At 32.0% G+C, this 16,726-nt stretch overlaps 1 protein-coding gene across 4 annotated transcripts in view; it reads left to right on the forward strand.

Annotated features, from left to right (window-relative positions):
• Positions 1 to 16,726, forward strand: part of HNF4G (hepatocyte nuclear factor 4 gamma) — a 126,695-nt gene that overhangs the window by 91,028 nt on the left and 18,941 nt on the right. For 2 of the 4 annotated variants that reach the window (XM_073229723.1, XM_073229722.1), the window contains one exon: positions 14,712 to 14,886. In XM_073229723.1, the coding sequence (XP_073085824.1) occupies positions 14,741 to 14,886 (146 nt within the window). In that variant the 5' untranslated portion in view covers positions 14,712 to 14,740. Of the gene's footprint in view, positions 1 to 11,632; positions 11,821 to 14,711; positions 14,887 to 16,726 lie in introns of those variants that run through there. The other 2 variants (XM_073229720.1, XM_073229721.1) reach the window with 2 other exon arrangements.

Consider the following 16,726-nt stretch of genomic DNA (forward strand, 5'->3'; position numbering starts at 1 on the left):
CAAACTACCAGAGAGACATCCAAGATGAAGCTTAAGATGAGAGAATGGGTCTTTGTTGGCCAGACTATCTCTCTTTGTTGGCCAGACTATCTCTCTTTTTCTTTGCCATTTTCTCTGTCTTAATCTATCTACCTATAACCCTATGAATAGTTATACATGTTGTATATGTGTGTATTTGTGAGTATGTGTGTATGTGTATATGTATATATATGAAAATTATTCATATACATAATTGCAACCATAAGAGGAGAGAAGATTGCCAAACTTAAGGGTCTAAGAACTGACAGCTAAAACAGCAAAGATCTCACAAAGAGAACTGAGCAGAAATTACTATAAGGCCCAAAGTCCAGCTGAGGAAATATACAAGCAGAAAATTAAAAGGGTATTAGCAGTGAACTTTTAATGACATTAAAAAATGACAATCATCATCTTTTGTATAAAAACTGTCTTTTAAAATATCTGTTGTGTATCTATTTTAAAGTTATAGGTAACTCCATATCTTATGCTGTTGTATATCTCCCTTCCCAATCCTTAGTTATTAAAATTAACTTTGGAAGGTAAATGCTCCTTTTTCAGTGGGAAAAAAAGCTACATTTGTTAGACTTCTTTGTAAAAGATTCTGCCCACGAATTTACAATTCTTAGGCTAGTATATTAGTCCATTAATTAAACAAACATTTTATGTGCATATTACTGCTGGACTGAAGATACTGAGGTTATGATAATGTAGAAGAGTTTGTATCTATATAGCTTAGTGTATACCAGAATATATTTATAAGAGCACTTATATTACAATAATACCTTTTAAATAAATAAATGTTTAAGTAAATAAATAATGATTGAACAGTTTATAATTTCCAAAAGTCTCAAGCATATTACCACAGTTGATTCTTGTAATTTTAGAAAATGCTTAAGCACATTATCACTATTGATTCTCATTTAAAATATGTTGAATTGCATAACATGACCTAGGTTTACTATACGGCAGGTCAAATTCAGCATTATTGACATTTGACCTAGATAATTCTTTGCTCTGAGTAATTGGTCTGTCATTGTAAGATGTTTGCAGCACATAGCCTGTACCCACTAGCTACCAGTATCACCCTTTTTTCCCAGTTGTCACAACCAAAATTGTCCCCAGACATTTTCAAACATCCCCTGGAGGGCAAAATCACTCTTCATTGAGAACCACTGCTGTAGTTTTATGTTTTTCCTAGTATGCCACCCAAGTTTTGGTGAAGTGATATTTTATATAAGGTAATATAAAGCTAGAATCATGCTATGTCTGTATAATGAAAATACTTTTCTTGGAGTTTGGTTACTTGTCTTTAAATAGGTAGACAAAGTGAAGTGAAGCAAAGCACAAAACAGATGGCATAAAAAAAGAAGCAAAGTTTTGGAAACAGAAAGATCTGTTTTGAATCCCAGCTCTCTGTAAATGATATAAAGGACTCATAACCTTCTTGAGTCCACAGACTTGTGAATTTCTTCTCACTTATGCTTTTCCTAGTGCTAATTCAGCCTTCTAGAATCCAGGGTTTGAATATCATATCTCTGTCATTGTCAGATAGGTTTTCTATTCCCTAAGCCCCCTTGCTGCAATGGCTGCTTCTTGTTGAAAATTTTTTAATTATTTGTTTCATCTTCTCCTTCCCTCAATTATACAAACGAAATATTGATCCACTACTGGATATATAATTAACTAATAACTGTACCAATATTTTGGATCCTTGTGATGAACAGTAAATGAAGTGAAGAGGTATCTATGTAAACCTTCTTTGAGTATGTTGAATGCGAAGAAGCTAGTATGTTCAGTTGTAGTATGTAGATGGAGCTAGTGAATTGTTGAACATTTTTTAGGGTAAGGAAATTCAATTAAATTTTTTAAGAGCCCCAACAAATTCCATAATACTGAAGAGAATTTTAAATTTAGCAAAAGCATTACCAAGACATTTCATTATCAGTTACATTGATTAAAACTGATCAGAAAAAATAATTCTGTATACTTACCCTTCTACATTTTTATAGAAATACCCATTTTTGTCACTTCTCTAAGAATATTCTTAGTATTCTGATATGTGTGTATAATAGAAGACATTTTACATGGACTACCTTAAACTACTAGAAAAAGTGACACTTTCTTACAAATGCAATCAGACAGCAGACTAATTTCTTAGACTCTATTGAAGTATAGATACAGAAAAGTACACATATCAAGCATGTAGCTTGATAAAGTTTTGCAACTATACACTCCCTTATATTCACAGATTAAAATTTGAACACAGAGACACGAGCACCTCTTAGAGACCTATGGTAGACACTCATTTCACATGGATTGACTTCCTATTAATATGTTTATTGAATAAAAATTTATGTTATGCTTATTATATGGATAGTATTATACTAGGCACAATAAGGAATATAAGTGACTAGGTAAGATTAAAACTCTGGAAAGGAATGCTGTGAACTTGGGAGACAGTAAAAAGAAACTTTGGTCAACAACTCAAAAGATTCAATAATTATATGCCTAACTTTATCTGTCTCAGTGAGGAGCAGAGACTCAAGAAATTACAAGATCAGCTGGTTGCCTTGAGAAATGTGTCATCATTTAGTGTCATAACATGAGTAGTTTTGAAAACCTACCTAGTATATTTATGTTCATATGTTATGCTTTTTTATGTTGTCAAAATCTTTAAATTTTTTATCCAAATAATAACGTTATAAAATAAGAATTTTAGGAACAGTAGCGTATATATAGAATAGAGTTAGCATGATGAAATGGATGGAAAAAGTGGAAACACTGAGAGGCTGCTGCAATAACCCATATAGGCAGTGATTTCCTCTTGAGTTAGGAAGACAGTAGGAATGGATAGATAAGGATAAATAAGAAATGTGTTATTTCAGGTGAATAAAATATGACTAAGTTATTGAGTTGATAAGATTAAAATAGACTGAATTTGCTCTAAGATTATATACATATATATGTGATATTCTATGTATAATGTAGAATAACTATACCAAAATAAAATTAGGAAAGTCAGAAAGGAAGGCTTTTTGTTTTGCCCTTTATATATAAAACTATATTGACTTAGAAATACATCTAGATCTATAGATACAGATAAAGTGCAATGACCTGTTTCATAATAATGGAAGAGTTTTGGAATACTGTTCTTGGGAATTTTAATATTCTTAGTGTGATTCTAATGAATCAAAACATCCAGAATCTTCTTCATTAGTATTTCAGTCTTAATAGATAAATGTTATCATGTCCAAATTACCTCTGGAACCTGGAAGGACTTGGATTTACTCATCTAACCCTTCACCTCTAAGCCAACTGGTTCTACAGGCTTACCTGGGACATTTTATTAACCTCACAGTAATAAGACTGGATTTTTTTGTCCCCACTTTTATTATTGTGGAAAAGTTTTATTGTATGTGGCAGAAAAGCATTCTAGGGGGAAAAGGTTTAATCAAAAATTGGGGATTTAAAATTATATTTTTCAATGGAGTAATCACTGTAACAAAAGTTTGGAATGATAATCTTAAATAGTGATAGTGATTTAAAACATACATAAGATTCCTAAAAGGAAAAAAAACAGCAAAGAACTGAAGAATGAACTCTTATGAGGTAGATAAGGAAGAGGGAAAAAAGGGAGTTGCCACACAGGTAAAGTAGGAACCAGGATAATATAATTTTAAATAAAAATAGTTATATTTGTCTCAGAGGTAGATTTCAAATGAAGCTCATGAAATTTACATTTCAGGGCATGTCATTTGTATGAACACCTTCTAGGGCCCCTCAAAAATTGGGCTGGAACCCTGTCAATGTATTTCTAGGAGTTCATTCCTCTTCAAGACCTCCTCAAAACTGTAAGCTTCAGCTCTGTGAGAAATAGGTCAGCTACCGGAAAGTTTTACTCAGCATTTTTTTCCTACTTGCTATTAATTTTTACTTATTTTCATTTAAAATATAGTAGTAGTACCATAAAAAATTTTTCTTATGTGCCCTTAGCACTTAAGCAAAACATGTTTTTTTGCCCCTAGTATTTTGATACAAATACATATTGAATTGATTTAAGTTCTGTGTATTCATGAGTACTTAAACATTTATAGAGGTCCATATTTCTAACCTTAGTTGTTTGTTCTTTTTCTTCTTTTCCTTTTTTTTTGTTGTTGTTATTGTTTACCATAACTGAAGGGAGAACAGTTAGAACATGGTATCTCCTATCATAATGCATATTTATCACTGAAAAATTAAATTGCCCTAATTAATGTATGTGTCACAGTACTTGCCTGAACAAATATTCCATTTACTATCATAACCAAATATTACTGTGAAATTACTGTCTTCTTTTCTTTATTAAAGTTTTAGAAAGAAGATTTTTAATTTTAAGGGCCTAGAACTGAAGAGTTACTGTTTGGTTTCCTATTTGGAGGTTGATTCAACAAAAATGCACAAACCTCATAGAGAATGGACTTATTAATATATATCAATATTTTTCCTTTACATTTAAAACTCAAATACGTATCACAAAAATACATTCACATAGCTTTTTTTAAAGGTTGGCAGTGCCTTAAATTAAAACAGAAACCAAAACTATGTATATATTTGAAAGACTACAAAGGACTTTGTAATTCTTGGAAAGTTATTTTTGCTTCAAACATAATGTTACACTGTCAATGAATAGCTTTCTTTTTATTGCGTATCAAAAGCTTCAGTAGTAATGCATGTACATCTAGTACATACATCTATACAGTGGGTCCTCATTATTTGCAGATTCTGTGTTTGAGAATTTGCCAATTTGCTAGAATTTACTTTTAACCCCAAAATTAATACTCAAGGCACTTTTGCATTCATTTGTGAATCTGCTGAGTTGAGTTGTTTAGTGAACATGACCCAGTTGAGGTCAGACGACAAAGCTGTGCCTTCTTGTTTCAGCTTTCATACTGTACAAGTATCCTTCTCACCACATATTTAGTGCCATGTTTTCCTCATTCTTGTGCTTTTTGTTAGTAATTTTGCTGTTTAAAATGACCTCCAAGTAAAGTACTGAGATGCCATCTAGTATACCTGGTTGCAAGAAGACTGCTCAAACCTTAACAGAGAAAGTACATGTGTTAGATAAACTTCTTCCAGGTGTGAGTTAAATGCTTTTGGCTATGGGTTCAATGCCAATGAATCAACAATAAATATATTAAATTAAGGGTCTTTATACAGACAGCCACATAAAATAAGGTTATAAAATGATTGGTTGGTGATAATGTGAGTAGAGGCTCTCAGAAACTAATCCTGAGTCTCCCTAGGAGCAACAGTTCAGTGTTTGCTAATTCAGTTTGCAGCAACATCCCACTGAAATATGTAAGAATAAACAACAATGTAAATTAAGATAGGCATTGAAGAATCAGTGAGTAGAAGGGTTTACCCCTCCTTCTGTCTACCTATAAACCAGTAAGTTTGCTGTTTCAAGGTCTAAATGTATAAAACACTAATTATATTTCTCAATCCAACTTTGTGGATCCAGTGGAAAGACAATGGTTCAATACCCATCTCTTTATAAAGATATAAATCATCATTATTATTATTGTTGTTGTTACTTGATTGCAAGTTTAATTAGGGTAGGAATTTTCTGTTTGTTTATATTGAAATACTCAGTAACTGGGAAAGTAGTTGACATACAAAATATACTATGTGTTCAATATCAATGCTATATTCTGTCAAAGTTACTTATTTGCATATCTATTTTATTCACATGTTCAGTAAGTATTTGTAGTGTTCACCATGTAAACACACTATTCTAGACCCTAGAGATACCATCAGAAGTAAAGAATATAAAGTCTTTCCATTCATAGAACTTGTCATTTATAGAAAGTCATTTTAATTTTGTCCTATATTTTATTCCAAAAGAAACACTTCATTATGGTATTTTTAAAAGATCAACCAATATTTCTTCAAAAACAAATTTATCTAAAGGAGGTGACATATTTAACATCTCAACTTAAGTCAACCATATACCTACCTTTAATCAATGGAAATGCATATATTATTTAGTTTTATCTAAATTGAATATCTCATTAATATGTTGTTTTCCCTATGTATATAAAAAAAGCTTTAAGCAAGAATGTTGATCAGTTCTTGACTGTATGACTGGATATGTAATCTATTACCACAGATTTTAAATAAATAATAACACACATGTATGTATGTTTCTGGCTCCCAGATGCTAAAAGTTTATGGTCATTATAATACATTTGTTCAAAATGTTCAAGTCTAACTGTGCGCTCAGCATAGTAAAACTGGTGCTATATATTATTAAGCACTATACCTTGTCAGAGCATATTTGAAATAGGTCCTGGCCCAAACCCATTACTTCCTTACCTTCATTTTGCATAATGCAGCAATTTTGCTATCAGAGTGCCACTGCAATCTTAAATATTCTGACTAACTTTGCTGAGTTTGCAATGGCAACAATGATAATATCCACTGTGAAAAGGAAATGCAGAAATAGTGACTTTCTAATCCTAACGTTCCTTATATCCAGACTTTTTTTATTTTCCTTACCAGTATAATCTATATTTAAGTTAATAATTTAGTACTAATCAGCTCCTTATCATCCGAAAAGGAGAGTCTGTTTTTGAATCACAAGGCAACTGACCTTGAAAGTGGGTTTAATATATGCAGATTTCTCATATCACCCCGAAGCTTTTATCAAGAGTATTTTCTTGGTTACATTTAGGTCTCTTCTGTGCAATCTTTCTTCTGTCTATCCTAACAGTAACTAATTTAATTATGATGCAGTTTCTACTTTTCCTTAGTTTTGAGTTTTACATTAATTTGTATAACTAGTTTTAAATAATAATCTGATATTTTAATGAGAAATTAGGCAAAATATGAGTAGTTGAGGTAAATCATAAATATAAACAATAGCAATGTATTTTTTAACTAATTCAGCTATTTCACAAGGTGCTGTATATCTCTGTCCAATTTATTTAGTTTTTACTATAAAATGGCATTTTTTAGCAGTGATGTGAGATGTTTTCAGATAAAAGATAGATCTAAAGTAAGGATTTAATCGTTTCCTTGGGCTATTGTCATGAACTGGAAAAGGATATGAATTGAGCAATGAGCTATGGAATAATTATAATTCTTTAAGGGAGATTATAAAACTATACAAAAAAATTCCATGGAAGTTAAGTTTAAATTTTTTTTAATGTTGGCAATTCAAAGATAGGAGTATGTTTCAAAAATAATGATAAAGTAGTTACTTTTTTAATGTTGGGAATGACATTGGTTTAAATGACCTAATGAGTTATGTGGTTCTTTTGGTCACTGCATGATCATCAGCTGGGTTGAAATAGAAGGAAAAGCATAAGACAAGAAAAAATTGTTTTGTTTATCTAAAAATCACATATAATCTGGGTTTTGAGAAAGGATTTATGAAGCTCTTTGAAAGTAGGATCCCATCACTACAGCCAATTTCAAATTTTTTTCTTTGCTTGTCAGTAATAGCAATTTGCTTTGAAGATTAGAATGCCTATTTTTATTTGTTTTAATTCTTTAATATGCTGTTTTCCCTCATCAAAAATAGAAAGAGAAGATACAAGATTTCTATTTCAAAAGAGGAATAATGGTTAGGTTAAGACAGTGGGAGCAAAGAAAATAATAATTTTTTTTATTGAAGGTTTTTTTTGAGAAATGAAAGGTGACTTTGCTTTGAATTAATAAGCCATTTTATTGGATAGAGTTCTCCACTTAATGACTTCCTGTTTACACTGAAAAATACACTGGTTTAATTTGGATTGTTATTCTTCTTCATTTAACTTTAAGTGATCACATTTGTGTAATCTTTATACTTGAAAAAGTGGAATATGAAAACAAGAAAAACTATTAATGTGCTTTTGGGATTGGTATAGTACTTTTGGTAATGAAAAGTGATCTCAAAGGAGTAAGTTTACAAACAAATTTTACTAACTATAACTTTTAAATAAAATGTTTAAATATTGATATTAACATCCTAATTTTTTTTCCATGAAAATGCTCTTATGTGATGTAAAACAGAAAACAGGTTAATAAAAAATCAAGATTATTTTCATGAAAATTATTTTATAACTGTGATTTTTATTAGGCTGTTTTCTATTTTAGTCATGCTGTGAAGGAATGATTAAATCAAATATAAAGTATAGAATGATTTAACAAGCTTAATAGTCTTTCAGATAAGATACAAATGTTTCTGCTATTATCTTGAATAGTCAATAGTGAATTGAGTTGTTGTCTTTAAAAGCTATGTTGTTTTCATTTCTTATGTTGCTTTAAAGAAATTTAAATACCATATTTCACATGGCAGTTTAGAGAACCATTGCTCTCATACACTTTTCAAGTGTATAGCACAAGTATTAAAATGGGGCTTTTATATACAAATAATATTCTTTTTCTCTGGGATATCTGACCTGATTAGGTGCATCTTAGCCTGCAAACTATGAGGTCATGCTAAAGAACAGTAATATTTTGCTCAGCTTAAAGAACAGATACTGCAAAGTGACCACTGTTAAGAGAGATTTTCAGTAGATCATAGTTTATTATATTTATTTACATTTTTGTATATAGATTTGTATATTTCTACTCTAGAAGATGTATGCTAGCTATTATAAATTACTCTTTTAGGAGTTAGTATGACTATTTGGTGTTTCCACAATTAAACTTAGAATGTAAAACTTAAACTTTAGATGGAAACTGAAAAGTACTCATAACTTTATGTTGAATCTAGGGTTTAGTAACATAAGTCTCATTTAATTTAAGGATAAATGTTTATCTTCTAGGCATACAATTAATACAGTTTTCCTTGTAACTACTTAAACAATTAATTTAATGTAGCTATGAATTTACCCATAAAAAATACTTGAGATAGCAATAATGAAAGCTCCCTGGTGTATCCATTGTCTCTTTCCTGGAAAATAACTGAATTTTAATATGAAAATATGTAAACAAATGCCACAACTGTTTAATGTATTAAGTTTATGTAATTAATTGTATGATTTTATTTTGTTCAACTGTGCCATGGACATGTTTCCAAAAATCGAATTTACTAGTTATGAAAATTCTACAATCACTATTGAATGGAAAACACAAAATATGCTTGAGCGTGCTACTTGCTTTGATTGTGGTACAAAATTAAAAGTCCAAAAGTAAGCATGACTAAAGTTGTTTCTCTGTGGCATTTTCTTCTTTTTTTCTCTCTCTTTCTTCCTTTCTCATCCACCTCATTGTCCTTCCCTACTACTCTTTAAGCAAATTAAAATATTCTGGATTTAGCCTAATTAATTTTAGAAGTAGGATTTGTCATAAGGAAGAACATAAATATTTATAAATACAAGTTATCTCATGTTGTTCAACTCAATACAAGAGAAATTCCAATCTCCACTTTTCCAACTCCTGGATTAACTCAAGTCCTCAACTTCCTTTCAGGAGCATATTAATTAGTTTGCAGGGTAGGCTAACTTCCTTGAGTGATAGGCACCTTTTATTAAAAGCATTAATTGTTTTATTTTGCAATTCTCTGATTATTTTCCCATGATGTAGTTCAGTTCTTCTTTGTAAATCTTTTTATTTTATTTTATTTTATATTTTATTAATTTTATTTTATTTTTTAATTTTATTGTGATAAGAACATTTGACCTGTGATCTACCCTTTCAGCAATATTTTAAAAGTACAATACATTACTCATGATTGTTACAATGTTGTATGAGCAGATCTCTACTTATTTTTCTTGCTTACCTGAAATTTTAGACCCTTTTATTAGTAACTCCCCACTTCTCCCTGTCTGGCCTCTGGCAACCACCATTCCTCTCTTAAACCAATGAGTCTGCCTACTTTAGATTTCTCATATTAGTGGAATCATCTAGTATTTGTCTCTTGTGACTGGCTTATTTTACTTAGAATAATATTTTTTTAAGGTTCATCCATATTTAGTATGTATCAGTAGTTCATTCCTTTTTTAAGGCTGAATAGTATTCCATTGCATTCCCGATTTTCTTCATCTATTCATTCATTGATGGACATTCATTGATTGGTCATTGTGAATAGAGCAGCAGTGTTCCCTTACCATCTTACCAACTTTATATAAATATCAAGGATCATTTGTATTTGTTACCTAGCATGTTAATATCATTTCTTATTATTTCATTTCATAATTTAGTCAAATATTGCATAGTCTAATGAAACATACATGTTAAGAGAGATTTTTCTCTTAAACCAAGAGAAAATTTTGGAAGTAGAAAAGATGTGCAGATAGCTCAAAACAATGCTGTCATGGCTTTATTGTTCTACTCCATTCTGGCCCCATGGGTGGCCTTGCTACTGGATCAGGACATTCCACTTGAAGGATATTCCACTAGTGGCTACTTGGATCTTTCTGATATGAATGTGTAGGCTGTTTCACCCCCAAATATTATCCTTATAATGAAAAATGCTACAGATTATGAAGGCAAGAGGACTATTCCAATGATCATTGTTTAATTTAGTAAATCTGGCTGCTAAAATGACTTTGCGCTATTTTCTTCACAATTCTTCACATGGCTTTGAGTTTAAGTGGCCAAACTTCTCAGATTAAAAATGTAATAATTTCTAAGATACAGTATTTACAAGGCTTATGGTATTCAGAAATTGAATGAAAAATATTACTTCACCATAAACTTTACTACATGAGGAATATGAAATTCTGACTTTCTAGTGCAAATGTAGGTGGAGTTCTTTCTTGGAAGATAAAATCAATAAACATATTATCAGAAGTAAAATATAATCATTGAATACTATCTTCTAAATGTCCCCAAACTCTAAATGTTCCTTGTCACGTGTACTTAGAAAAGATACAGTGTGCTGTATGGAAGTTAGATATTGGAAGACTGATGATGGGAATGTGTAGATCCACATGTTAGGGATAATTTTATTTCATTATAGTGCCTAAAATGTAATAGGCACCAGAAGTTTATAGAAATGAAACCTCATTCATGTAACAACTATTTATTGAATGCGTACAATATACTAGGCAACTATACTGGCTCTGCCCGTGGGAAGTTTACAAATATACAAGGGACTCATAAATTGATAGTTAAAGGGAGTATGGCAAATTCTGTGTTAGGGTTCTGCCTAGGCTGCTACTGGAATGTATCACAAATCCATTTCAAATTACAAAGTTGTTTACCTCCAGCATAAACAAAGTTAGCTTTATTCTACAGATAAGAAAACTTGAAATTGTTAACTACTTATGTTAAGTGTTAAGTGTTAACTTACAGTCTTGACCAAATTTAAAGCAGTAGAGTCCCAACAGTATATGATTTCCAACCCCTTCAATGGGATAATTGCAATTTAAAAACCTGAGTCTTTTTGCTATTTTTAATCCTTTTAATGACATCATTTGTTGCCTACTGGGAACCAATTTAGGAAATTAGTCCACTGAGCACTTCAGATAAGGCAATTCCATGAAGCATTCCAAGATTATCACAAGGAATTGCTTTCGTATGCCATAAAAGAAAAGACATAAGCAGAATATGGCCTGCTGAAGGAGTTTACAGTTTTACAGCTCCTCCCACTGTAGCACATAAGTCACTCAGTTACAGTTAGCTTTGGATTATCACTCACAGATTGAAAGTCAACAGCCATCACACACTCTGGGCCTGTGGGTGCCACTTGTATGTGCATTTCTAAATCAATGATGAGGGTATCGGAACCGATACTGGACATGGAGATGGCAAATTACAGCGAAGTTTTGGACCCAACTTATACAACATTGGAATTTGACACTATGCAGATCCTGTATAATTCAAATGGTGAGTTCTCATCTGTTTGTAGCTATCAAGAAAAGTAAGTATAATGGGAAAAGTAAAACTGAGCTCTCCAGGTGGCAACTCCATGTTTCACTGCTGGAAAATTCAGGGCTTGCTTCTTAAGGCCACGAATCTGAGCTTTTGTACTTCATCACAAAATTTAATTAATAATGCTATTGCTTTTTATGTTTGAGATTGAAAAAGCTTAATTAAATGTAATAAAATAACCTCAGAGTTCTGTCATGAGCCATCTAGGTAAAAAGAGTAGTTTGAGTAGTTCTTTTATTTACTATGAATCACAATAATAGGTAATATTGGCAGATGGGCTGTAATATATATTTTCTATGCAATATTTAATGTGACACATGGAGCAAAGTTTCCATAGAACACTGAAGTCTTACTATCTTTCATAGTTCCAGTTCTCAATTGCTGCTGATGAGACACTACATTTAAAATCTTCATCAAGTTTTTGCATTGAACACAAATGTGAAAGGAAATAAAGGCTTATAGTATAACCTCACTTGACAAGCTAATGTTTAGCCTCACAAGCTCTAGGTGTTTATCTACTGTAACATTTTAACTTTAAATAAGACATGAATATTTTAGGATTCATATCTTTATGTAATATAATTTACAATTGGCTTTGATTTTAAATCTTTTTTCAAATAAGAATCTGGCTCAGGTTCAGTTATAACTGTTGGAACTCTTAAAATCTAGTAATTATGTATGTATGTTTTGGAAAATGTGTGAATGTGTGTGTGTGTGTCTGTGTGTGTGTGTTTAGTTCAGGATTGAGAATGGATCCTGTACTCAGGATTTCTTTATGATTTTTATGCTGTACAATTTCTGACTGCTGTTACATTTACAATAAATAATAGCTTATTAATAGGAAGGTTTTTAAAAAATTGTTAGAAGATGAATTCTGAAATTTTAGCACAAAGAGTTAAGTGTACCTGTAGTACAAATCTTAGGAAGTCACTATTTTGATTTCTTATGTTTAGATTTGATTATAGATATTTAATTGAGTATCTCAGTCGAATTATGAGTTTTTAAAAAGACTATAGAATAGTCTATAGTCTATTTTACCATAAATATTCACTAAAACAACTGACTTTTCAGTGTTGTCCACCATGTTTTTCTAATCATGTTAATAATATGTAAGTTTGGCATTAAATTTGAAGCAGGAGTTGAATATTTTTCTGCATTTCCACAAAATCTCCCAGGATACAATCAATATTTTACACTTCTCTTTTATTCCTAACATCTATTTTATGTTACCAAAACAAAAATTTCTAGCTTTAAATTCTATAACATCATAGTTAACCTTAAGAATATTCTCATTAAGACTTTCTTTTTAGCTTTGTGAAATTATGTGTGATATTTTTCTACTCAGAAGTATTAGTAAGCAGAATTTGTGTTGTCACAGAATGTAACTGAATTACGACAACTTTAATTTTTCCTTTTGTTATATTGAAGATAATAATGAAGTATTTTGTTTATTTTATTATACAATTTTATGATAAGTTAATTTTAATATATATTACCTTATATTCAATATCTTTTGCATACATTAAAGATGTAGTCAACAGTATTAACTAATTTAAGACATATTTAAATAAAAATATCTATCTAGATTCTTTTAAGCCTTTTTCTTCAAAAGTATATATTAGATGCTCACTTTATGCCAGATACAGTTCCAAGAGCTGGAGATATGAATAAGACAGATAAATTTTCTTGACAACATTAAGTTCCTATATGAGCAAAGATGGGTAAAAAATGAGCAGAACAGATACATAATATAATTTTAGACCAAGAAGTAGCTATTACAAAAATTAACCAGGTTTTACTTAAAGGACAGATGAGAGATAAGTTTTAAATGTGTATCCTGAGAATATTTCACAGGAAATGTGAGGTTTGAGAAGAAACCAGATGCCAGCCCAAAGAAATTCCTGAGGAAGAACTTTCCTTTGAGGCAGAAGGAACAGCAAGGGTATAAACTTTAAGATGGGACACATTTCAAGAGAAAAGGGCAGCATTGCTGGAGAATAATTATAAACAGGCTGAGAAGTAGTACCAGGTAATGGTATCAGTGAGGCAGGAGGGGGCTTTATCATGCAGGGTTTTCCAGGCTATGGTAGGATGTGTAGGTTTTAAGTGTTGGGAACAGAAGGCTAATGTGACATGACTTTCTCATGCCAAGAGCACTTTGGGGTAATAAACAGTAGAGGGGCAAGGGTGAAAATACAGAAAATAGATAAGAGGCTATTGCAATAATCCAGGGTAAAGATTATGTTCATTTGGATAATGGTGGCCATGAAGAAAGAGTGAAAAGTTGTGGATCTGATATGTATATTAAATATGGACTTACTGTTGGATTGGATATCAGCATTGAAGGAGAGAATGCAATGAACACGACCAGATCATTGGCCCTATGTGCTGGTACCATTGACTGGCATAGGGTCAGCTGAAGGGAGACCAAAGCCTAGGGGAAAAATAAAAAAGTTCTGCTTTGTTATATTAATTTGCAATTCCTATTAAACATCAAAGGGAAGTTGTTAAATAGGTATTTGGGCATTTCAGACTGATACCCATGGGAGACATCAGGGTTTGAGATAAAATTTGGGGATATTTCATCATTCCAATGATATTTAATGTCATGGCACTGGATGAGCTTCCCTTGGCAAAACGTGTAGCTGGGGACTGAGCCCTGTGGCATCCCAAAGTTTAATCATTAGAAATATGAGAGGGCAGATTGGAATGCAGACCAAAAAGGAGAGCACTGGTGGGCACCCAGAAGCCATGGGATGGGTTCTGTTAAGCCTATGAATAATTGAGGCAGTTTAAACCAGAAATACGTCATATGAACTCAAACCCTACTCTTCCTTTTCCGTTAGCAGACAGTTCTGCCCCGGAGACGACAAGTATGAACACCACAGAGAGCAGTGTCAACTGCCTATGCGCCATATGTGGGGACAGGGCGACAGGAAAGCACTATGGAGCCTCAAGCTGTGATGGGTGCAAGGGCTTCTTCAGACGCAGCATCCGCAAGAGTCATGTTTACTCCTGCAGGTATTTGAGATGTTCCTTTTAGGAGGACTATGTGTGAGAATGTGTGGGTGTATATGCAAGATACATTCACACCAGTGGTTCTTTTTTATGAAGTGTTTGACTTACAAAACGTATATAAAAATATCCACCCACCACCCACCCTAGACCCATACGGCTGAAGCCTCCAGTGGACACCTCCCTTTTCACTTTCTTTTTCTCCCCTCTCTCCCAGAGGTAACTGCTATCTGAAATTTGGTGTTTTTCCTTTCCTTGTGTCTTTTAATTGTTTTTGCCACATGTTCACATACCAATAGATGTATTTAAGTCTGTATTCAAATGGTTTCACAATATGTGTATTTTTCTGCATATTGATTTGATTTTTTAGCATCGTTACATTCTGAGTCCTTTAAAACAAAAACTATGAGCATGTAGATGATTTTGGTAGCTATTAATACTGATGGGTGAAATTAAATTGTTGATCATGAAATTTTGGTGTTCTCATGCTACAATTTTGCCATTGAATTTAATGTTTTATCTAAAACTTACTTAACTATGTTGTATAAGCCACACATTTCTACTAGACTTTTAAAAAAGATAATATCTTGTCAACATCATAGTACAATTTAGGATGAGATAGTCCTCCTTCAGTGTTCAGCATGGCAGTTCTTGAATGCAGATTACATCCATGTTAAAAATGGGCTATTAAAAGATAAGTTTAACAAAAAAATCTGTGTTTGCTGTGTTGCTGTTTCAATTAAAGGTATGCATAGGATTGTTTTGTTGTTTAGGAACAATCGAACATTTGGAAAGAAGTTAATTTTCTCACAATATGACGCCACTTGATTTCTAGATGTGTGGAAAAAGTTAATATATAACTCCCCAAATATCTAATTAGTGTTCTCTAGCAATTTTTCCAGGAGAGTTTAAAGTAGATTAAAAAGTATAAATCATCCACTTTAAAACCTTCTTGGAAAAGAAAAAAAAATTTTAGATGGGTTTTGCTTTTATGTACATCAAAACCTAGAAATATGAAAGTAGGCCAAGTAGATTTCCTTCACCAAAAGCATTTTCTCTATGATTACATTAAATATTGAGTGCTTCTTGAAAAAATTAACAACTAAAATAGAAACATAATAACATGTAAACAAAAGTTTTTTGGCATGTGTCCTGTCAGAGGTGAAATGCGTGTGTGTGTGTGTGTGTGTGTGTGTGTGTGTGTGTGTGTGTGTGTGTATGAAAAAGTGGTGAACCAAACAACTAACTCCTACAAAAACTTTCAAGAATCAGGGAGCATCAGCACAAAGGGCTCTCAAGACTTCCACCAGGAAAGACAAAGGTGCTAAAAGAGATTCCCATAGCAACTTCTGGAATTTAAAAAATATTCCAGCAACATGTACCATTTAACTCCTCACACCTTCACATCATGAACACTGCTAGCAACTTAGTCTTCTTTACACATTTTGATATTAAAAAAATGTTACAATTTTCCACTGAGAAATTAGTTATTATATTGGTACAAGTTTAGGGGCAGAAAGTGCTTTTAAACTCAGGTTTTGGCCTCAAATTTGTCTATTTTCTTAGATTTACAGATTTCATTTCCATTCTGTTCCATCACACTGAAGTTGAGCTTTCCTTCCTGAAACACTTTAAATTTGCTCCTTCAATACTTCTCACATTGTATCTTTTGTTATGGCTTTCTGTGAACTTGTATGTGTACTCTATGGATTGCAGTTTCCTTGAATGGAGGAGACAGATCATATTCTTCTGTTTAATCCCTACACCAGGATCTTGTACACAGTAGGTTCTCAGTAATACGTTTATTCAGTTTTTGCATTAATACAATGTTAATCGGATGTGTTCT

The sequence above is a fragment of the Manis javanica genome, chromosome 2, assembly GCF_040802235.1.
Source record: "Manis javanica isolate MJ-LG chromosome 2, MJ_LKY, whole genome shotgun sequence".
NCBI lineage: Eukaryota > Metazoa > Chordata > Mammalia > Pholidota > Manidae > Manis > Manis javanica.